General features: G+C 37.2%; 1 protein-coding gene, 1 long non-coding RNA gene and 1 pseudogene across 15 annotated transcripts in view; 2 read left to right on the top strand and 1 right to left on the bottom strand.

Moving 5' to 3' along the window:
- The window catches only part of LOC131280441 (uncharacterized), a 31,199-nt gene that overhangs the window by 2,946 nt on the left and 3,210 nt on the right, over nt 1-25,043 (top strand). The window contains exons 2-4 of the long non-coding RNA XR_009188036.2: nt 22,706-22,922; nt 23,195-23,362; nt 24,068-24,252. This is a non-coding gene — a long non-coding RNA (uncharacterized lncRNA). The remainder of the gene's footprint in view (nt 1-22,705; nt 22,923-23,194; nt 23,363-24,067; nt 24,253-25,043) is intronic.
- The window catches only part of FABP7 (fatty acid binding protein 7), a 187,413-nt gene continuing 162,544 nt past the window's right edge, over nt 175-25,043 (bottom strand). For 12 of the 14 annotated variants that reach the window (XM_058307354.2, XM_058307355.2, XM_071218645.1 and 9 more), the window contains 3 exons: nt 3,137-3,309; nt 2,379-2,480; nt 175-531 (listed from right to left, as the gene is read on the bottom strand). In XM_058307354.2, the coding sequence (XP_058163337.1) occupies nt 481-531; nt 2,379-2,480; nt 3,137-3,309 (326 nt within the window). In that variant the 3' untranslated portion in view covers nt 175-480. Of the gene's footprint in view, nt 532-570; nt 2,481-3,136; nt 3,310-3,733; nt 3,928-25,043 lie in introns of those variants that run through there. The other 2 variants (XM_004469084.4, XM_023591896.3) reach the window with 2 other exon arrangements.
- LOC139440068 (poly(A) polymerase alpha pseudogene) lies at nt 10,453-17,054 on the top strand (annotated as a pseudogene).

Below are 25,043 nucleotides of genomic sequence, written 5' to 3'. Positions count from 1 at the left end.
CTAAAGCTGTGGCATTTCCTACTTCCCCTGGTCTTTGACTTATTTTTTTAATTAGTGTTTTAAACAAGGAGCTAATTTTTCCAGCCTTAATTTATACCATAAGAATGGCTATTTTGTTTAAAACTCTCTTAAATACAATTCTCAATCAGATTAATGATATTAAAGACAACAAAATTTCACATGTTTAAGATTTTTATTCCAATTTGATCTGCATTCCAAAAGGAACTATAAAATGTATTCACGTCTTTATAAAAATGTGGTTTAAATTTTACTACAAATTATAAAACACAATAAATGGGCAGTTCAAAATCGTGATAGTTGCTTGAAGTAACAGGTTTTAATATCATTTTCCACCTCCACACCAAGGATAACCTTCTAATTAGTGATCAGCTGTGCTGTAACATCAGGATAGCACTGAGACTTGAGCAAACAGTAAAATCTGGAGCTTCTCCAGCCCTAGACCAGGAACTGATCTCCATTCTATGCTTTCTCATAGTGGCGAACAGCAACCACATCACCAAACGTAAGAGTCTGAAAGATTCAAAAGATAATCAAACTTTTTTTTACACAGGAACATGAATAACTGGATTTTTAAAGATAATCATTGTTATGTGAAAGAGTAATGGCATTGACAAATGTTAAAATCTGCATAAGCTCTTCCTTTCTTAAAACTAAAAAGAAATGCCACCCTTGTATTTATTGAGTGAATAACATGTCCACGTAGTTCATTTCTCCTAGGTGAAAACAAAGCAAACGCTGAGATTAACAATGTGAATTTGGTTCAAAAGACTTCCTTTTGCCTTAAAGTGGGTAATTAGGGCAAACTGAGTGTGAGGAATGGAGTGTCTAAACCATTGTCTTAGTTATCTGCTTTGAAAGTGAAGAGATTTATGTTGGGTTTTCATAACTGTTTTCAAATCATACTCTAGAAAAATTCTAAACAATCTCTAGGAGATCCAGATCATTTGAGCAAGTGGTATTTGAAATGGCTTCTTCCAAATTGACCAGGCAAAAGTAAAGGTGAAAATGTTCTCACGGCTTTCGCTGTCCTGTTTTAGCCTATGTGAACCTAGCTAGTTAAGCCATTATAATATAGAACATGGGCTCTATTATTCTCAGCCCAAGTTCCAATCCAACTTGAAGAAGAGCTGTAAAGTCACTTTACAAAATTTAGGGATTATTTAGTGCTCAAGCTTTTCATGTATTCACATTAGATTCAAAGATATAATGCGCCCTTGTCATTCATGGCTTTAAGCTCCTTTTTAAACCTTGACCCTACATGATCCCAATCATCAATACCTGCCAAGGTTGAGCTATTTGCTCTTCTGTATTCAGGGGCAGTAATCAAGATGGCAGCTTAAAGGAAAACTTCAGGATGGCTCTTTTAGAAATGAATCCTTTCTTTTGATGATCATTATGGAAACATGTGGGAAAATATCTTTTAATGTGAAAAGAAAATCCTCCCTCTCCTCCTCACAGCCACGTGGAAACACATGAAAAGAAGGATGACTATCTCAGTGCAGAGCAGCTCTGACGGCAGTTGTCAAGGGGAGGAGAAGAAAACAGCAGTCAATTTTCTTAACAACAATCAAATCTCTCTGCTTTTATCTTAGGAGGAATGTATAAAGAAATCCCAATAAAGGAATCTACCTACTTGACTATGTCAATGTCACCTAAATGCAGTAGCTCCAAGGAGGAGTCTCTGGGAGAGGCTAGATGAAGGCATAATTTTGTTCCCGGCTTATGATACTACTTCATCATTGGGAGAACTTCTTTTAAAATTATTTTCTAATTTGTAAATTTTGCATGGCTGGACGGCATGTTTAAAAGGTATCTTATGAATTAAAAAAAAAAAAAGACTGGAAAGAAATAACATCAAAATGGTTTTCCCTGATGAGGGATTAGAAGGAATTTTCTGTTTTAGTCTACATTTTCTGCACTGAACTTGTAAACTTTATAAACCAAAGTATAAAATGTTTAAAGATGTCTTACTATTCATTACGTGAGCTATAATTTTCTGAGATGCAGTAAGCCTGACATTCTTATAATAATATCAATCATTGTATATTTTCGTGATCATTGGTTTTACATTTAGATTTCATTTGAGGCTCATGCTTCTCATTAATCCTACAAAAATTCTTTTTCTTTTTTTTTTGATTCACAGTGCTTGCTTAATTAATGGCAACTTTTAAAAAATACACAAAGTAGAATTTTTCTAATTTTCTGCAAGAAACAATTTTAAGAAAGCAATTAGCTAGGATCTTATAATTTTGATTTTACATATGGCTAAAGATTCTTGCTAGGGATATGTTATTAGGGAAGGAGGGAGTGTGAAAGGGGATAAGAAGGAAGGAAGAAAGAAAATTGTCATTACTTACCATAACCATTTTGCCATCCTTAATTTCTCTTACAAAATTTGTTTCTTTGCCATCCCATTTCTGTACATGGATAAGTTTGTCTCCATCCAGGCTTATAACAGACTGAGACCAACAACAAAACGCAGAGCATAGCAATAGGTACAAGTCAGATTTCTGATAGGGAATTCAAATGACTTGTGATTTTTTTTTTTCTATTAAGAGCTGTATAATTGAGAAACCCATGATGAAGTAATTGTGGTATTAATAACACAATCCTCTATTGCTATTTGTTTCATTATTACATGAACTCTAATAATTCATAATTTGATTGAAATTGTTTCTCTAGATGCAATAACTTTATGTATTAGAAATAATAATCCTGAACTAAATTAAATATGCTCCTTCTGAATAGTCACCCTGATTTAAACAACTCAATTTGAGGCAGGTAGTCTAGTCCATCTGAGGTGCTCAGAGAGAGTAAACAAAGTGCAATCTTTCAAACGAACACTTTTAAATGCTTTCTGAAATGCAAATTTGATATAAAATGTAGAAAATGTATGGTGACAAGTGGATTTGAGATATCAGCTGTGGCAAGTACCCATTGTTCAGAACATAATCTAGGTACACTAGAATGCTAAATAAACCCTGGTACTTCTCCCCTAAATTGAAGTAATAGAAACATTGTCCAGTTTCCAACATCTTAAAAGAGAAAATGTAGGAAATCTCTCCCTATTATTCCCTCCTCCCCACCCCGCCCCAAAGAAAAAGTGGCTTCTGACCTTACAGTTTCTGTCATCTGCAGTTGTTTCATCAAACTCTTCTCCCAGATGGAAACTGATCTCTGTGTTCTTGAATGTGCTTTGAGTCCTGATCACCACTTTGTCTCCTTCCTGACTGATGATCACTGTTGGTTTAGTCACATTTCCCACCTGCCTGGTGGCAAAACCCACACCTAAAATAGCAAAGGGAAGACTTACAGTCAGTCCTTTCTTCCACAGTAGCACACAAAGCAGGAGTCTGCTTTCCAATGCTGAATCGAGGTTCAAAACTGTGAAGTTTCATTAGGGCACAATCAGTCCATTAATCATGCAATATAACTACTGAGCACAAGTAGATACTAAAGAAAAAACAAAAAAGACGCAGAAGTTCTCCCAGCCTCCACAGAATATTAAATGCTCCATTATTTGGCTCTGAGCAAGAGAACAGGTAAATGCCACATTAAAAATCCATTCAGTGAGAAATGCATACTTCCCATTATGGCAATGTGATTTGCCTTTTGTGTGTGGCTAATATGACGGCGAAGAAAAAAAAAAGGAATTTGTAAGGACCCAAAGCTGCAGGTTAAGAAGAGATTAGCATGTCTTATTTTTACCTACCTAGGGCCTTCATGTACTCATCAAAATTCTGACTGTCCGTCAGCTTCCAGGTAGCACAAAAAGCCTCCACCATTCTTACCCTTTCTCCCCTTTAGCTTCTAGAAAGACTAAAACAGGCAGGGGCGAAGATCTTGCAATCTTACTGCCACTGCAATTCTGACAATCTCTTTGCACCTCAGCTGCAGCTTCTGCCGTCTTATTAGGAATTAGGCGGGCAAAGAGCCAAGGATATGAATTGCAAACCCACCCCACCCGTATCCCTCTTACCATGAGACCAGCGCAGGGGGAGTGGATGGGATGCGGGGCTCAGTAAGGTTCCAATCTTTTTTATGATTGGCCCAGGCCAGTGGGTCAGCGGAGTAGGCTGAGTTCCTCCCACCCAGCACACTGCAGCCCTTGTGCCTAAGAAAGCTCTGCAGGGATTCAATGGGGCTGGAGGCAGGGAATGGGAAAATGAGAGAGGGTCTTTCAGGTTCAGCTCGGAAACTTGGCAAAGGCAATTTCAGGCTGTGAGGAAAGAAAAAAGATGCACAATAGGACATTCAGATTGATTTCCGTTAATGGTAAAGCTGGTTACAAATGAGGGCCCCCTTAAAGAAAAATCATTGAAATGCCAGGCTTTTCAGACAAAGGAGGCTGAATAGTGTCTTTTATTTTCTCTCATATTTACAAGGAGAGCAAAACACGAGCTAGAACATGCCAAACTGAGGAGAGAGGGGAGAGGCGTAAATGCCTTCCCTAGATTCTACTGCTGGAAGGTTAGCGCCACGGGTATCAATGGAAGCTAACTAAATTTGGTTCCTTCCCAACCCAAATGGAGTGAATTTAATGACCCCATTGTTCTTTTCAAGAATGTGAGAACCAGTCTGAGATGAAAAAGGGATCTAAGGAAGAGTATGGTTAGGATTCACTAATGAGGAAAAAACTAAAGAATTGAGTGTTCATTTCTTTCCTCCTTCAACAGATTATAGAATCCATGTGGAAAACCTGTACAGAAGACCATTTAGTAAGATTTTAAGTGGCCTGCACTATAGGACTGCTGATTTCCTGAGGTTACAGATCTACACAATACAATCTGTGTACACACTGGGAGTCAGGGAGGGGGGAGAGCGGGATTTGAGGTGCAGTGGGAATCAGAAGAGCCTTGGCATCAGTTTTTTCCGTGCCACACTGGCCAGGGTACCCCCCAAATGATGAAATACCTTGAGGATTCTCAGTAGTGTATTTTAAGATAGACCTTGTGTGATAGATTGAGACTATTTGTGAATCCCAAAAAGAGAAAGATTGTTTTGTAAACTATTCTTCTGTGTGTGATACCCTTTTGATTATATTGGATTCAGTTGAGTGGCCTTTGATTAAATTGCCTGTTAAGATTAGGGCTTTGATTCAACCACATCAGTAAGGTGGGATTCAGCTTCATTCCCTACCCCCCACCCCGCCCCTTGGTGGATGGATATAAACAGATACTCAAGAAAACACATGGGAAGAGAGAAAGCACTGTCACTTTTGATCCTGTGGCCCCAGGGAGAATTAAGCCATTTGCCTGATAGTTTGCAGCTGACCTTGTGAAGAGACCCAGAGCAGCTGAGCTGCTGAGAAGGTCTGGAAATAAATGAGCCCTGTGCTGGAGACTGACATAGGAAACCCTGAGAGACAAGCCCCATGCGAGCCTATAGCTGAGATCCGGGAGGAGCTGGACCCAAAGAGCCTGAAGAGGAAGCCCAGGAAGGAGAGACCAGGCAGAGATCAGCGACCACTTTGCTTCAACACATGGCAACTGACTTTGGTGAGAAAGCAACCTTGAGTTGAACTCTTTAGGGCCTTGCACTATTAAGCTTTTACCCCAAATAAAAACACTTTTTAAAGGCCAACAGATTTCTGGTATTTTGCATCAGCACCCCTTTGGCAGACTAATATACCTTGACACTCCCCTTCACCCTGACAACCTTCCTGCTTTACTAGTAGAGACCAGTGGAAAGCTGGTCCCTGGCCTTTTTCAAGGACAGAGAAGGAGGACTGACTTGATGATCTCAGCTCCCAGTTAACTCAGCCCACTGCATTCTGGTTTTCGTCCCTACCAAACAGACCAGACAAGGTTCAGAAAGCATTTTACCCTAATTTCCCTTTCCACAATGCAACTTTGGTTGTCTCAACAGTACCTCAAAGATGCTTGTTTAACATAAACTCATAATCTTTCCCCCACCTGGTCCTCCTCCAGTTTTCACCGTGTCTGTGAATGGCATAGTCATCCACCCAACTGCACACACCAAAAATCATTTTAATACTCCATCCTCTAAAATCAGACTCATCGTCAAGCCCTATGCAATTTGCCTCCTGAATATTTCTCTAATTCGTCACTCTTCCTCCATCTCCATGACACCATCTTAATTCAAGCAACTACTCTCTTTCCCTCATCTATGGCAGTAGCCTCTTAACTCTTCTTCTGCACCCACTCCCACTCTCCTTCAGTGGTTTCACTGCACTGGAGCTGGAGTGACCTTTTGAAACTTAAATCTGCATCTCTGTAGTGACTAATGATGTTGAGCATCTTTTCATGTTCTTCTCTGCTTTTTGTATATTTTCTTTGGTGAAGGCACTGTTCAAATCTTTTGCACATTTTTCATTGGGCTACATGTCTTCTAACTGATGAATTGTAAGAGCCCTTTATATATACACTAGATAAAAATCCTTTTTGGATATGTATTTTGCAGAATATTTCTTATCTTTTTCTTCTTTCTCTTCATTGGTGTATGAAAATTTATCAAATGAACACTTTAAATATGTGCAATTTAGTGAATGCCAATTATACCAGAGTAAAGTTGTAAAAAATAAAACAACTATAAATCTGCTCTTATCTCTCTCCTGTTTAAACCCCTTCAAATGGTTTCCCCTGCTCTCAAAGTAAATACCAACATTCTTTTCTTTTAAAAGATTTATTTTTATTTTATTTCTTCCCCCTCCCTCCATTGTCTGCTCTCTGTGTCCATTCACTATGTGTTCTTCTGTGTCTGCCTGTATTCTCACTAGGCAGCTCCAGGAACTGATCTTGGAACCTTCCAGAGTAGGAGAGAGGCAATCATTCTCTTGCAGCACCTCAGCTCCCTGGTGTGCTGCATATTGTCTCTCTTCTGTGTCTCTTTTCATTTCGTTATCTTCCTATGTCAGCTCTCCATGTGGGCCAGCACTCCTGCATGGGGCAGCACTCCTGCATGGGGCAGTACTCCTGTGCAGACCAGCTTGCCTTCACAAGGAGGCCCTGGGTATCAAACCCTGGGCCTCCTATATGGTAGACAGGAGCCTAATTGCTTGAGCCGCATTTGCCTCTCATGACCAACATGCCCTTATCAGGCCTGCCCCTAACATCTGAAGGACTTGGGGTAAAAATCTATGGTAATCTGAGGCTTTCATGGACCCCAGAAAAGATCATGTCCTTAGAGCTAATGCATTCCTGTGGGTGCAAAGCCTGTCCTCCACCCTCTCCCCACAGTCCATCCTGCAGCTGCCTACATGTAGCTAAACTACAGAGCTGCGCTCAGGTCTAGTGGGCAGTCAGGGCAGAAGTTTGTTCAGAGCCCAGAGTTTCCAGGCAGTGACAGGACACTCTTAAACCTGGTATGGGGACTAACCTGGACTTGGCTTTGTGGTGACAAGAACCTGAAGATGTCAGAGGCCTCCATGAAAATCCCAAAATGGAACAACCCAAAGGAGGCAAAGCTTATATAGTCAGACCCCTTCAATATGACTTTTTAATCCAAGTACCTAAAGCCAGCCCCATCCATGAACTTTTCATAAATTGTTTTTCTAAAATGCCAATGATAACGTGTCTATGTAAACCATCCTTCATGGAAGAGATTCTCAATTAATTAATTTTGTTAGAACAAGTATAAGAAATACTATTCTGATGTCTGAAATTCTTTCTCAGATTTTAGCAAAAAATAAAAAATAAAACCATGGGAAATTAAATAGATAACTCCATGGACTCTCTTTTTATTCTTTCCTTCATTGCTTTCTTCTTTCCCTCCTTTATTTCCATTTTTTTTGCCATGGTTTTCATAAAATTATTTTACAATCATATAAGTAATTAAATAGGGCATGTGGAAATCTCAAAAACTATTATTTTTCAAGAAAAAATAAATATGTATTGCAAAAATGAGTTGATTTTTCCATAGTTCATTGATGAAAAGATTTTATCCTAATGACATGATAGTACATAATATTCTAATAACATATTATGCATCAATTAACTTACTATTCAATGAAGTCATGATTACTAGAGTGAACAAGTATGTACTTCTGATGAATAATAAAATTACAACCTCAAGAATACATGTATTAGTATTAATATTACTATCACCAAGCCATATTTTTTATTTGGCGCACTCTTCTGAAGATAAATTAAATTGCATTTTCTTATATGCTCCATTTAATAAAACAGATGTTTAAAGTGGTTTAAATGTTTAAATGTTAGTATAAAATATAATAAATCTTTTCCTTTTCATGTCCAAGTATATAAGCTCTGTGAAGACAGGGACCATATATTAGAGATTTTCTCTTAGCAGCTCCTTATGCGTCGGGAGTGCTGAAATACTTATCCACACCCACTTATTTCTTCTACTGTTCAGATAAGGATATGAGCAGATGATCTATTGATTCTAGTTTAAAGGATATATTTTTGTAGTTCTGATTGTTTTATACCTTATATAAAACATAAAGACCTAGTCATTAAGAGGCTGGGGTTTTTTTGGTTGTGAAATACTTTAGCAGTAAGCAGAAGAGAATATTTTAATACAGATGTCTGTAGTAAAAATTTAAGGTAAAAGCATTATATGTTGTAGTTTATTAACTTTACACATTTACCCTCACTATTTTTAATTATTCCAAATGCAGTGGATTTATACCTGAGTGATTACTTTCAAATAATAGCTTGTTTACTCTAGTGATTAATGTTTATGATGGTTTTAATAGAATAAAAAGTGAAAGAATAGGGAAGAGACAGTGTCGTGCTGAGGAGGATTCAACAAATATATATCTTTGTCCTGAGTTTCCTAAGCCTAGGAGCTAGTTATGATTTTGCTTTTATAATTCAAATATATGGCTTTTATAATACAAGTGTATCTGTCAGCTTAAAAGGGGGAAGACTGTGACAGATTGACCCCTCTCTCAGAGATAGTACCTTTATATTTTAACTAACAGAAATAAGATCTTTAAAGAATCCATTATAAATTTTTTCTTAATAGTAAAATCAAGGAAGCAAAGGAAGAAAAGTTACTTTTGGGAATCTTGGAAAATCTCCATGTGAGGCATGAATCTCCTGGACTTTCTTTATAACATTTTTTTTCCTTCTTAAGGAAACAGAAGGTATTAATTTTTAACACTGTTCTTGAGAAAGACAAGCCAACCAAGGTCAAGCACTACTTCCTGTAAAATATCCAAGGATATGTACCAAGAAAAAGTAAATATTATGAAAATTATTTGCTTGAGGCTCTTTTGTTTCCAAATTATATAAAATACAATAGAAATGGAATATCTCTGCAGATGGAAATGAAATGTGATTACACCATAAGCCCACCATTGATCACCTCTCTCTCCTGGTAGCTAAGGGATGAGGTCAGACAACCCCCTTTGCCAGAACAGTGGTACAGAATTTCCTAGGGAATTTCAGCTATCTATCTCATGCACACTTTCCATCACTGCCACCTCCACAAACTGTCACCAGCTCAGGGTGCCAGTAGTAATGAAGACTCCAGCCCCCAAGGAGAGGCTAACACAAGGTGGGTACTGGAATTTGACAGGGAGAATGAGTGAGGAAAAAAATGTGAATTATCTGTGTCTTGGTGTTCAGAAATTTTTGCCTTATTGCACTTTAAAATTTGTGAACTAGATGGGGAAAGAGATGCATTTCTGAGTGTGGCACACCTTTGAAAAGAAGTGTTTTATTTTCCTATTGGAAAATGAAAAGCTAATAAAGGTAATCTGATAAGGTAATGACTAACTTTCCAATGTCCTCATTTCTTTTCTATTTCCTTCTGTTTGTCCTCCTTTTGCCTTCCATTATCTAAGTATCCCATTCGCCATGTTTTCTTAGGCACAAAATGTAGAGGAAGTCCTTGCTCCCTCCTGGATATATGACCACTTAATCTGGAAAGAATCCAAGTGCTACAGGTGTGTTATGAAAACTTTCCAGGCCCTTTGCTCCCTAGGCTGTTTACATGCCACAACACTGCCAAGGAAACGCTCTTCTCCACTCCCTAGCTAATTTCCACTTGTTGTTTAGAGTTTACCTCAAGTATTATTTCCTCATGAAAAACTGGATTAGATACTCCCCTGGTTTCACTTATGTCTTTTTACACATTTCATAATTTTAATTAAATGTTTGGGTAATCAGTTGTTTAATATCTTTCTCACCCATTGTAACACAGTTCCTAGAAGTATCTATTTTATTCTCCATTGTGCTCTATTCCTGTTGTTTAGCACAAAATCAAGTGCATGGTGTGTACTGAACAAATGTTGAGTACATGAACAAAGACAGTGAACACAGAGAATCAGAGAACTTCAAAAAAGCAGCAATTCAAACTAATGCCCAATACTGTCGTTTCCCAGTCTTTATCTAAATTTTTCCTCTCTTTGCAACCTACATAAACCCCATGGAGAATAAACTGAGAGAACATCCAAATGCATGATGGATTTATTAAATGTAAGAGTAGGAGAGTTTGTATGTCATGCCGTATGTGGAAAATGGTGCCAATGAGTTTGCATGGAAACTGTCCTTTCAGTAGATCTTTTGGTCTGCTTATTTTGGGTTATAACCATTTGTAAATTGGAAAAAAAGGACTTTTTTTTTGGTTCTTATAGTCTTTGAAAATCTCTATTGTTTACTCTGCACATGAAATATGAAAATAAGCTTTGTATAATGATTATCGGACAAGTAGCTATAAAAGGAAGGTATTAGTATGGGATCAGTTGAAGATTAAAGAAAACACTCTGGCTGTTTTTAACAGAAAAGGGAGTAAGTATAGGGAGTTAGATGCTTATAAAAGTTGAAGGAGTAGGCTTTAAACAAAACTGAGCTTTCAGGCATACCCCCAGAATACCACCACAAAAACTGGCCTGCTAAGGAAAGAGTTGCCTCTACCATAATCAGGAACCTGGTGAAACAGAAAGCAGCCTTCCCATATTCTGCCTTAGCTGTGACCCAGGAACGAAGGAGCTTCACTCAGAAATATTAACTCCATAGCTATGCCACATGAGCCAGATCTCAACAGCAAAATGAATAAGTTAGTGAGTGTCTTGGATGCATTCTCTCTAATCCCTTCACTCAGTTTTGAAATCAAGTACTATGCAACTGCAGATACTAACTCATATCCAAAGCCATAGGTAGAGGGAAGTTTGAGAAATGTTTTTATTTGCTCCTACCTCTGCAGAGCAGTGGATCACAGAAGGTCGTGGGAGCAGAGGTCAAGTGAGTCAATCTACCACACACACGGGGGTGATCAGATAGTCTTTAAATGTGTTTAAGAGGGGAGTTAAAAGCAAAGATAGAAATCAGACATAACTGGAAATATCCTAGCATTGTAATTCCCCAGACTGAATGATGCTAAGAATTCACTTGGGGACATTTGTAGTAATGTAGATTTTAGGGTTACCCATAGTGATTTTAGTATAGGTGATCTGAGGAAGGGCTGAGCTTTGTACTGAAAAAGAAATCTTAGGTTGAAATCCTTTGTATGATGATGGATTCAATGCTCTATGATTTATTAAATAAATACTATATCCAGTCTTTTGGAATCTGATAAGATTATCAGACATTTCAACAACTTCTATAACATCTTCTCAAACCAACTACAAATAATGCAGTAACTCAACCAATTCAATTCCAAGTCTAACTACCCTAAGTTACAGTGTGGTAACTAACCTCTACCAGATTGCCCTTCAGGCACCAATGGCAAGTTGGGGGGCCCAGGCCCCCTTCAATTCTGACCAACTGGTTAGAAAGTTGGGCATTCCCAGCACCCATCAAGTTCAATCATTCACTAGAATGGCTCACAAAATTATAAAAACTATATAAAGCATTAAAGCTAAAAGAAGAGACACATAGCCCAAGGTCTGAGAGGATCTCAAATGCCAAGCTTCTGTGTCCTTTCCACATGGAGTCAGAACACCCTCCCAACCTATTGATGTATCTCCTCAATCATGGAAGCTCCCTAGAGCTTCGAGTGTCCCACATTTATGTGGGGTTTCATTATGTAGGCATGATTGATGGAATCAATACCCACATGGTTGAACTCAATCTCCAGCTTCTCTCCCCGCCATCCCCCAAAGGTCAGGGAAGGAGGCTGATGTAGGCTGATGTGAGCCAATGTGATCTGACTGAAAGCCCCAATTCCCTAATCACCTGGTTGGTCTTTCTGATGTGGCCAGACCCCACCCTAAGTCTGCAGATTTGAGTGGCCCCACCTTGTAACTATCAGTTGTTCTCCTGGGCCATCCATGAAGAACAAAACACTCCTATCACAAGAAATCCAAAGATTCATAGGTTGCTTCCCCAAGAACTGAGGATAAAAATCAGCCAGGTTTTTCATTATACTGAAGAATCATATTAGTATATTTGGATTCTAATATTCCTCCAATGCTGAGTACAAAGTAGGACTATGAGACCAGCAATACTACTGGCTCCTTGAACGTCATGGTATTACCAATGATTCCAGAAAGTGTATGACTTATACCAAGGGTTGCCTGCCATTAGATAAATTTATCAAGTGATATTCAGCAAGGAAGAAGCATGAACTGGAGCTATCCTAAGGTTGAAATATGTTAAACCAACATTAGCATGTAGAGCTCTGTGTTGCAGTAGACACTATCACCAATCGTAATGTCAATATCTAGGATTCACGAAGTTTCATTAGCTCTATTAATTTTTATGGAGACATTTCTGAGGATATCAAAAAGTTTTGTCCCGAGAGAGAGCATCTGATCCACCTGGGTCTTCAGATGAATAAGTTATTTTTGTACTCACTTCACAGAAGAAACAGTATTCTTAAATAGATTTTTTTAAATTGAATTTTAAGACTGCAGCACATTATTTTTAAGATATTTTCTTGGAGCAGCTGTTGAGGTGATTTGATCAGTAACATAACTGTAAATTATAAATCAGCCATAGATTCCTTCTTAGCCTTTTGGCTAAGATCAGCCATAGAAATTTGGGGCATTTTCCACCCAGAACTGATTGAAAGTATAATATTATATCTTCAAATACTAGTCACATAAAATTAAAATAATATAAAAGTAGAGAATATTTTTTAAAATTTCCAAAGCAACTTTTAAACTGAATAGATCAGTTGAAACCCTTTAGTATGATTACAATATTTTTGTGGGTTTTTTTAAGCACATATAGGAATCACTTTACAAATGTTTGTACCCATCAGTTTTGTGAAGGATGAGCCTCCACTTGGGTGTTGTTAAGAAAAGGCCAGGATTTCATAAGTTTACAGCTCTCATTGTTCATTTCCTACCTACTTGTGAATATTTACTATGTTGAAAATACCATTTGAGACCTAAATAAATGAGAAGAAATTGTAGTAAATTAAGATGTTTCTGGAAAAATGTATTCACTGAATGCATTTTTTCTGTCACTCTGATAATAAAAGAAGGTGTCAATCATAAAAGAAAGTGAAATAGCTCCATGTAAAACATATATAATAGTGTGTTTTGTATAGTTATGTGTTTTTAGAAATAGGACTTACAATGGGATATAATTCCATAAAATATTTACAGCGATAAATAAACAGCAATTCTGGCAAAACTATTGAAACCTAGGGAGTATATGGCTACTTTCATCCCTAGTCTAATCTATAACATATAAAATGAAATTGAAGGTAGATAGAAAACATTATTCAAATTAAAGTTTTAACATTGGGTCCTTAAATATCTGGAGTAGATTTTTGTATATTGTGAGAAATAAGGATCCAATTTCACCTGTTAATATATGGATACTCATTTTATTTCAGCTCTATTTATTGAACAATTCCACCTTCCCTCACTGAACTGGAATGCCACTTCTGTAGTTTTTCAAAGTTCCACACATGTGTTGACCTGTTCTGCTGCTCTCCATTTAAATCCATTAATCAATTTTACAATCCCTGTACTTTTGTTAATCTGTCTTAATTTTTATAGATTGTCCTAATATTTAGAAGAGCAAGTCCCCCCAACCTGTTACTCTTCTTCAGAAATATTCTGACTATTCATGGCCTTTTATTTTTTTCATATATTTTAGAATTTTATTAACCTTCATGAAAAATTCTGTCAGTTTCTTAATTATTGAAATTGCATCTATTTTATAGATATATTTGAAAAACTTACATCTATCTGTCTTCCTATTCTTGAAAATGATATATCTATTTATATACAGTCTTTAATATTGTGTAATAATACATTATCATTTTCCCTACAGGGTTTTTGTACATATTTTTGTAGACTTATTCCTAGATAATTGAGATTTCCTGATACTAACTGAAAATGGTGTCTTCTCCTTAATTATGTTTCCTTGTAAATTGTTGCTGGTATATAGAGATACAACTGACTTTGACAAACATCTTATTTTATATCTAGCCTTCTTGCTGTAGTTTCCTATTATTTTTAACAATTTGTAGATTTGTTTATCTATGTGAATGATCATAACATATACAGTTAATCTATTTTAATTTTCTCCTTTCCAATTGAATTGTTTCTTATGATTTTTTGTGCTGTCTAAGGACTTCAGTTCAATGTCAAATATAATCATGACACTGGTCATCTTTGTCTCATTCATGGTTTTCTAACGAATGCAACTTATGTTTATCTATTAAGTCACCTTCAGGTGTTTTCTAGATAATCTTTATTAGAGTAAAGAAGTACTCTTATATTTGTAATTTCCTAATCATTTTTACTATGAATGGGTCAGCTGGTGTATTATATGCCTTTATCAGATAGCATGGCCTTCAAGACCTGAAATAAAGCAGGATATGTTTGATCTACTCTACCATCTGCCTCTTTCCTGTGGGATGTTCAAAAGATGTCGAAACATCTTTCCTTTAACTTTGCAGACAGAAACACTAACATTTAAAAATGATCACAGTTCCATTCCCTTATTCCTGCTCTTTCTCTGTTCCCCTCCAACCCCTTGAAATGAGAGGACAGGAAGTAGCATACATCACCCTAAGAAGTGTGGCACCTGCATACAAAGTGCAATCGCTTTAAACACATACTTAAAAACTGCTTAAAGCAGTAAATGCTGAGGATGGTAGCTTTGCATGTAATATGCCAAAAGTGTCAGAAAATTAAGCAATGGAGGTTGAAGAATATCCCAACTAATTGCACAGTTCTTTCACTGGGTGAGTACCTGTTAGCCAATAGGAATCAGCTGGTGGGTGATCCCATCAATCTACTCTCTAGCTAAATATCGGAGAAGAGGACTTACCAATTACCATTTGGATGGATGTCAAATTGAATTTTAAAATTCCACTCACACTGTTTTTAACAAAAGCCAGGTCTGGATAGATATTTCTCCAGCATGAAATCTGTGAACAGATAGACAAAAAAAAAAAAAAAAAAAAAACTAGAGGACACAATATCCTAAAGACCATTGATTGGACACCGTGGCCCAAACAGCCTTTACCAAAACCCACATGGCTATTACCATCGATGTTTCCACAAAAGGACAGCTTTACTTCCAGTTACTACACAGAGATCACAGTCAACACAGCCAGCGCGGAAGCACTATGGAATTGCCCCTTCTATAAACTTAGCATCCCCCAAGGAGACTGACAGAATACTTACACAGAAACTGATTGAGCCTCTGAAGCCTTTTGGGGTTTTTAAAGAGGAAGAGGAACTGCAGCACAGGATTTTAATTTGGGGAAAATTAAATAACTGGAAAAAACGTGGATACAAGAAATCAGTGAAAGCAAAAATCACCTGTACTCTGTAAGTGAAAATGTTGGAGGAAAACTGTTTCCCTGCAGATTTTACAGATTAGAAGTACATCCAAATGTGTTGATAATGATGCACTGTGCGTTGTACCAAGACATATTAACTGAAATGACTTTTTCACTTCATTCTATGATAAACTGAAATTATAGAAAGATTTAAAGGCTGTCAACAAGGCATTTGTACCAGTTATCAAACTGTTTCGATGGGATAGAGATTGATATTTTGTTTTCAAGATTAGCACTGCAGATTATTCTAGAACATTTAGACTTCCAAGATGACAATCTGCTTAAGAAATTAGATTAAGATGCATTAGAAGTCTTAATGGTTGCAGGGTAACCAATGAAATTTTACATCTAACACCAAACATTGGCAACTTCAAGTTAACTCTGAGAGCTATCGAACTGGGCCAAACACCACAACATCTTTCCAATATACTAGGATTCCTCAGTGTTATTTCCTCAGCTAGGCTAGTAGCAAGAACAGGCCAGCTTTATCCAAATGCGATAGTATCAACTCATGTACAGAAACTTTTCTTGGAATTTTCTAAATGGTATGTGTTTAGATTATATTAAAAAATAATTGGTTGTAGAAACTGAAAAAAGAATATACCATTGAAAAATGATTTATCAAAGCAAAGAGAAAAGGTAAAGAAAAATTATATTCTTGGCATATTGATTAATATGTGCAAATGGCTCCTATGGAAACAGGAGCCAGAACCCATAAGAAGAGAACAGATTGAAATTTAAAAAAAGAGCAAGATAAAAAGAAAAAAATAAGACATGTAAAAAACAATCTGTATGTGATCAAAAGATTCAGAAAAATCAATAATTAAATAGAAGAAATTAGATCAACATAGGAGACGATAATAAGTAGAATGATACTGTTTGAAGAGAATTTCCAGAATGTAGAAAAATATTACAAATAACAAAATAAAATTCAGACATGAAGAGGATGGAGATGCAGCCTAATCATTACAGCTATTACCAGGAAAGACTACCAAATAATTGGAAAAAGTGGCATAATAAACCAAATCATAACAGAGGAAAATTTTCTGTGGCTAAAAATAGGAATAAAAGTATGCATCAAAATGCCAAAACATTGTGACATTATGAATGAAAGGAGAAACCAAACTCTAATTCTAGCAATATTTTTAATACAAAATATATAAAGAAAAAGAATCTAAAAAACTTTCAGAGAAACAGATGTATAAATTGTCATAAAGAGCATGGTTAATCAGTCCAATGAATCACTTAGATATCAAATAAAAATAGAACTAAATAACAAAATTTAGGGAAAAAAGTGGTGGCTTGGATTTTTTTCATTATGTAAAATGATTTTATGTAATAGATTTTTTCCCCTTTGAAAACTGATCAACTGGACTTCTCATTATAACATCTTCATGACTTGCTTGTCGCAGGAAGGAATGTTAGCCAATGGACTTGAGAACCCAATTTACTTCATAATTAAAAATAAGCATTTTTAATCTTAAATCTGTTCAAATCCAGGATTTAGATCAATTAATATAATAAACATTGACTGCCCTATATTAAAATCCTATTATCAGAAGATCTTGCTTTGACTTTGAGTAATTACTGTACAGGTTCAGAACGCAGATTTTCTTCCACTGGTTATCTGTATATTCTTAGAAAAATTTAATTGCTTTAGCCTATGATTCAGTCTGGAAGTGATGGTGTTTGGTTCATCACTTAGGTTCCTTTTTCTCTAATGTCCTAGGATTCTTTATTACTTCTACGTTATGTTGGTTCATTTTCAAATTTAACTTCGTTGAAACTCTATTAGAAGTTAGGAGATCTTTGGCCTGCATATGTTAATAGTCATCTGTAGAGGAAAACATTGCCTTATATCTCATGAAGCAATCACCTAGATGCATTCATAATCCTAATTCAGGGCAAAAAATTATTCTACCACAGTAAAACTTTTAGACAGATAACATGTTAGTCTTTTTGTGAGGAAAGATAAGGGGAGAAGAAACTAAATAGCTATATCTGAGCTTCTCAGATAAATCAACTTTAACACAGAAATCTCATAAATCTTGCTTCAAAAATGATTTTTATTAAAATCTGATGTTTGAGTTAATGAGAAACTGTACACTAATCAATTGCAAAGCTGCAAAAACATTCATTTTATGTTGTTATAGTGATATAATTCACCATTTTCTCTCAAGAATTTATGACTAACAAATTAGGCCTAATTAACACCAGAGAAAAGTCTCAGCAAAGACTCAATTTATTGTTCCCATCAATTTTGAAGCACGTGCATTGAGAAAACCGTACTTACAGATTCATCCCTCAAAAAACTCCATTTTCTCATGTCTTTTTTTTTTTTTTTAGTTTCCTTTATATTCATGTTGGCCACTAAATACAACAGTGTTATTTAATTTAAATTAAATCAGCTCAATATAATGTTTAACAAATTACTGTTTTCAGAAGAGTCACATATAAAAATTCTTATTGTTAAATTGACTGTTGAATAATGTAAATTATTCCCTAACTATGTTTTCAAAGTAAAAAGTGAAATGAAAATTCTGGTAAAAAATTCAAATTTTATCCCATTTACAACATCTTTCATTAGTGTGGTACATTTGTTACAATTGATGAATACATATTGAAGCACTGCTACTAACCACGGTCAATAATATGCATTATATTAATAGTTTACACTCTGCACCACATATTTTTATAGGTTCTGACAAAATGTATAATGGCCTATAGCCATCATTGCAATATCATTCAGAACAATTCCAATGCCCTAAAAATAGGGAAAAGTGTGTGAGGGGGAGGGGTGGGATATTTGGAAATCCACCTGTATTTTTGATGTATCATTTATGGAATCTAAAGCTTCTTTAAAAATAAAAGAAAAAAAAAGAAAAGGAATATTCAAATTTTGAGGTAAAAGCACAATTTATACCTTGAAATATTTGGGTGGTTGAAAAACATTTTTAATAGTTGAATTAAAGTAAAAACTTAAATTTCATTTTCTTTATTCATACTCTCTTTGAGAGTTTACATCTTCCTGAGACTTAATAGGGAGATTACTTTTTTAAAGATTTATTTTATTTATTTATTTCTCCCACCTCCTTATTTGCACTTGCTGCATCTGTTTGTCGTCCTTGTTTCTTTGGGAGGCACGGGGAACTGAACCCAGGACCACCGATGCAGGAGGAAGGTGCCCAATCTTGCTGTGTTGGCTCACTGTGCCAGCTCACTGTCTTGCTTTTCTTCTTCAAGAGGCACCGGGAACTTCTGCTCCCTGCTTTATTGTGTCTCTCATAATGTTTTTCTTGTGTGTCTCTTGTTGCATCAGCTTGCTGTGACTGCCTGTCATGCCAGCTCTGTCTTCTTTAGGAGGAACTGGGAACCAAACCAGGGACCTCCCATGTGGTAGGCAGGAGCCCAATCTCTTGAGCCACATCCACTTCCCTTAACAGGGAGATTAAAACCAAAATTTTAGTAAGATATTTTCTAATATCCATATGTTTAGCATTCCTGAAGTAGGATAAACACAAATATAAGCATGTATACACACATACACCACACCAAAGCACATCATGCATAAATGACTGAGAGCCAGTAGTAAGGAAAAAATCTTAAAAGCAGCCAAGAAAAAAAAAAGCACATTACTTACAGGGGAGCAAAGCTTAAAATAATTGGCTGACTTCCCACCAGAAACAATTTAAAGTGTTTCAAGACAATAAAAATTCAACCTAGACTCCTCTATCCAATGAAAATGAAAGCAGGGAAGCAGACTTGGCCCAATGGATAGGGCATCCGCCTACCATATCAGAGGTCTGTGGTTCAAACCCCGGGCCTCCTTGACCCTTGTGGGGCTGGCCCATGTGCAGTGCTGATGCGCGCAAGGAGTGCCCTGCCATGCAGGGGTGTCCCCTGCGTAGGGGAGCCCCATGCACAAGGAGTGCGCCCCATAAGGAGGTCCGCCCAGCGCAAAAGAAAGTGCAGCCTATCCAAGAATGGCGCCGCATACACAGAGAGCTGACACAGCAAGATGACACAACAAAAAGAAACACAGATTCCCGGTGCTGCTGGTAAGGATAGAAGCAGTCACAGAAGAACACATACAGCAAAGGGACACAGAAAGTAGACAACTGGGGTGGAAGGGGAGAGAAATAAATAAAAAATAAATCTTTTTAAAAAAAAAGAAAATGAAGGCAAATAAAGAATTTTTGGATAAACAAAATCTGAGAAAATTTACATCTGGGTTTTTAAAATATTTTTAAAATTCTTTAGGAAAATAATACCAGATGAAAACTTAGACCTATGCAAATAAATTGAGTGCTGGTAATGGAAAATATATATGAAAATACTTTATTCCCATTTTTAACTTATTCAAAAGGTAATTGGGGAGCAGGTGTAGCTCAGTGCTTTGAGCACCTGCTTTCCACATCCAAGGTCCTGGGTTCAATCCCCTGTACCTCTTTAAAAAAAAAAGATAATTGACTGTTTAAACAAAATCATAATGAATTGTGTGGTGTGTCAGGGTTTTCTACGGGGAAAGAATTCCCAGGAGATATATACACATATTATGAAAAATTTATAGGAATTGTCTCATGCAACGCTGAGGATGGGCAAGTCCAAATCCCATAGGGGAGAACTAATTTTGGGTGTTACTGTAGGAGGCTTAGAGAATTTAGAAGGGGAAAATGTATGTTTTGGAAGTGTCCTCATAGGAGTCCCCTGCCTGGTACTTTGTTGTTTACTAACGGAAATGTTGCTTGTACATGTTAGATCAGAACTATCTGCTCCTTATTGTTCCCCATAAACATCTTTCTTTTCACCCATAGCACCCTAGCCAATACCCTCAATCAAAAACCCAGTGTTGGTTTACACAGATTTACCAACCTTGGGTGCTACTGGCCTTCCTTGGACTGTAACTCCTTCACCTTGGACAGCATGGGACACTTTTTGGCATGGCAGAATACAACATATTGACAAGTTTGGAACAAGACTCTCATTTAATACTGAGATTCAGCTGCTGTCTTTCAATGAAACTCATAATTATATTTTTTTCCCTTGTAAAGGAACAGGTGAATAAGCCCAGGCCTTTGTTAGGATATGCTGTATGTAATGGTTTAGGATGGTTAATGGCTGAGTCTGTCACTCTAGATTGCTTCGCCCCTGTCTGCATGGAACAACAAGAGGGACTCTGTGATGTGGGGTGGTTATCCCCAGAGTTGTGTACTTTTATGATCAAGGCTAGATATAGAGTAAAGCATGCCCCCAGGTGGTTCTACCCATTGACCATTTTTGTGTCAGGTAGGACTGCAATTGCCACTAAAAAACATCTAACAGCTTTAGCTGTTGTCTTTTATACTATTGCTGTGAAATGTGGGTGCAATACTTGTCATGGTCAATGTAGACCACTACATGGATTGTGGGGATCCAGGACCCCTCCCAAGTTCTCAGCACATAGCCACCTCTGTGATGTAGACATAAGTTAAAGGTTAATAACCCTCCCCAGAGGGGCGAGAATGCATAGATGGTGTATTAGTCAGTCAAAGGGGTGCTGATGCAAAATACCAGAAGCCTGCTGGTTTTTATCAGGGGTATTTATTTGGAGTAGGAGCTTACAGATACCAGGTCATAAAACATAAGTTACTTCCCTCAACAAAGTCTATTTTCACATGTTGGAGCAAAATGGCTGCCAACATCTGTTAGGGTTCCAGCTTCCTGGGTTCTTCCCTCCCAAGGTCTTGCTTCTCTCTGAGTTCAGGGTTCCTCTCTTCCCAAGGCTTGCTTCTTTCTGGGCTCAGGGTCCCTCTCTTCTTGGGGCTTGCTTCTCTTTCCTCTGTGAGCTTCTTTCCTGGGGTTCCAGCTTAAGGCTTCGGCTTAAACTCCAACATGGCCCAATCAAAGCCCTAATCATAACTTAATCATGCCTAGGTACAGACCGGATTACAAACATAATCCAATATCTATTTTGGGAATTCATAACCATATCAAACAGCTACAGATGGTATCATAAACTATAATCTTCCCAAAGCAATAAAGGTCCTTGGTAAACATCCTTCCTATGAGCATAGTGAATATAACACCAGACCCCATATATATGCTTCATGTGACCCTAGCAGAAACCCTATTCTTATACCCTATGGAATGTCCTTGTTCTGAAACCCCTTACATAACCCTTCATTTCCCTGTCCTTTGCAGAGCACTTTTATTTTCTGAATTGCCATCAGAGATTGAAGATCAGAGATTCTCTCCTGTCCATAGTCCCAATAAAGATTATGCCTGACTCAATGCCAGGTGTATTCTTTGGTCTTACAGTCTCTCCAACTCACGCCCTTCAAGAGTTGGGCTGTAACACCTTATGATTAAAGTCAATGCAACAACCCAATCCAGGAAGGACTACCAATGACCCAGAAACTTCAAGAATGAAGGTTTGGGTCACCCCAGCAGGCAAACAACTACAACCAATTGAGGTGCTTACTAAGAGTAAAGAGACTATGGAATGGGTAGTGGAAGAATAAATACAAACTGTGACCATGTGACCAGTTACAGAAACAAAGACTGTAATGGTTATGAATATTTCTAACTTGTTATATTTGTATATGTACATAAAGCAAATTATCTTTGTTTTCTTCCCTATATTATCCCCTTATCATATGACATGAGTTGTATTGGTTTCAGAGTATTTAAGTAATAAAATATAGAATTTAAGAGTGAATATTACCCAAGGACTTTTACCCTAATCTGGAGATTTTGTGCGTTTGCAGTTGTACACAGGACAGTTGAATATTTTTAAGAGAAAAATACAAGTAATTGTATTTAGTTAAAGATTAAGTTTGGTTTAAGGTGATGTATATGGCTGCCAAGTTGATGTATATGTGTTAAGTTCATGTTTCACCTTGGCCAGGTGATGAGATCCAGTTGTTTGGTCAAGCAAGCACTGGCCTGCTTGTTAATGTGATGAATTTCATGGACTTAAGTCATCACTAAGTTGATTTGCATCTATGACTGATTACATCTACAGTCAATTGAGGAGATTCCCTTCAACAATGAGCAATGTCTCATCCAACCAGTTGAAGGCTTTGAAAGAAGTCATCATTTCAGCAGTCAGAAGAGAGAATTTCTGTCTCTGCATCTCACTTAAGGCAGCCAACTCCTCCTGAGGAATTCATCAAAAACCTCCATCAGAGTGCCTAGCTTGAAGGCTGCCCTACAGAATTGGGACTTGTGCATCTGCACAGGTACGTGACACAATTTTTATAAAATCTCATAATATTTACAGATATCTCCTGTTGGTCCTGTTTCTCTAGAGAATCTTGCCTAGTATACCTGTTGACATAACTTGCATTCTTAGAGACAGCCATGAATAAAGTCAAACAGACACATATGGCTGAGAAATGTAGTCAGAGCCTGACAGTATTATTGAAGCCTCTGGATCCTGCTTTTTCAAAGGGTCATTACATTTTCTTGCTCAAATTGAGACTGAGTTGGGTATTTGTCTCTTGCTTTCAAGACACTGACGAGACCTTCACATTAATCTATAACATCTAGTTAAAAATGTATTCAAGTAACATATTATCAAGACATGGCAAGCAAGGAGTAGAAGAGGAACATGTTCTCTGCTCTCAGTGTTGATGCCAGAACTACACCATGTTGAAATGTATGCACTGCAGGCCCTCTGGTAAGTAGTTCAGTAGTATTGAGTGATTTATGAAGCTATGATTAATTGGTTTAGTTTCCTGAAAAATAACAGATATTTAAGAGTTGTGAATAGAAGGTTGAAAGTGATGGAACTAGACATGGCCTGAATAACAGTGCATGACATGAGTCACCATTTCACCTTACTGCCAGCACCCCAGGTCTACCCTGCACGTGCTTACCTGTCCACACTTTCCAGAGAACTCAAATCCTGGACTTGTATAGGGAGGTGTGCTAATACAACTATCTTGAGAGATGGAAGTTTTTTAAAATTGCAATGAAAATTTTAGACAATAATATTTATGAGAAATAATATAAAAATGGGGTACTACCAATCCCTGGGAGCATGGACACATATGTGAGAAACAGATAGTTAAAATAGTGCTTTCTCTTTTTATTATAATGCACTTGGCTGCAAACAACAAATTTAGAGTAAAAATGATTACGTTTAAAAATCCTGATAATTTGTTGTCCATGAGACCACGTAAGCATAAAACTAAACTTGAATTCTTTCATTACTGAAGAGCCACAGAAAACATTAATGTGATGTAAAGTATTTTCTAAAAGTATATTGGAAAACAAAATAGAAAACTTTTCATTGCTTTGAAATTATTTCACATGTCAGTGTTTTAGTTTGCTAAGAGCTGCTGTGAACAGTATACCAGAAATGAGTTGGCTTTTTCAATAGGAATTTATTAGGTTAAAAAATGACAGTTCTGAGGCCTTGAAAACGTCCAAATCAAGGCATCATTGTGGAGGCTGTTTCACAAAGTTTGGCTGCTGGTGATCCTGGACTCCTGCCACGGGGCAAGACAGAATGGTGGTTCTGCCAGTCTAGATCCCTGCCTGCTTTCTCCCCAACCTCAGCTGTGGGTAAGTAGGCATTTGGCTCATCTCCCCCCTCTCCTCCAGGTCTCTCTTCTCAGTCTTTTGGGGGACCTCTTTCAGTGCCTCTGTGTTCTACTGATTCCAGCCTCTGGCCTCCGGGATCTCTCTCTCAGCGTCTCGGGGTTTCTCTGTCTCTGCCACATTTTTCCCTGTGTCTCTGCTTTCAGTTCTCCCTTTATAAAGGACTCTGCGTTGGCCTAAAACATCCATGTGGGGGGTGGCTGCCCTCTAGGACAAGAGGGGACTGCCGAGAGAATATGGGGTTGCCCACTTGCTTGACTGTTGTGGAACTCCACAAGGACACCCAAAAAACACTGATGGGAGTAGCAGTTAACTAAGACAAGGAAAACTTTCCAGCACAAATCTGTGAACCCCTTGCCATCTGGCTGGTAGCACTTGTGGGCTAGTGGAGCTAATAGAATTAGTTTAACTACTGGAAAAGTAGAAAAACTTAGCCATATTAATGTTCTCTGTTCTGTTCCCATGTTACTTCTAATTAGATTGGCATAGCCACACTAACAAAATTGGTGCTGTTAAAGTTTAATAACTTTGAACTGGACAACTCTAAAAAAAAAAGAAAGAAAAACTAACAGCTTTTGTAAAACTGCAATTAAAAATATATTACAAAACTGAAAGCTCATAATGCTTGTGTAAATTGTAGAAGAGTTTAAATGGGATTTTTTCTTTAAAGATTTATTTATTTAACTTCATTTTATTTATTCCCTCCGCCCCCCCTTTGTTGTTTGCACTCATTATCTGCTGTTAGCGCTCCTCGG

The sequence above is a fragment of the Dasypus novemcinctus genome, chromosome 11, assembly GCF_030445035.2.
Source record: "Dasypus novemcinctus isolate mDasNov1 chromosome 11, mDasNov1.1.hap2, whole genome shotgun sequence".
In the NCBI taxonomy this organism is placed as follows: Eukaryota; Metazoa; Chordata; class Mammalia; order Cingulata; family Dasypodidae; genus Dasypus; species Dasypus novemcinctus.
Note: the sequence above shows the minus strand (reverse complement) of the source record. Positions and strands in the feature narration are given on the sequence as shown.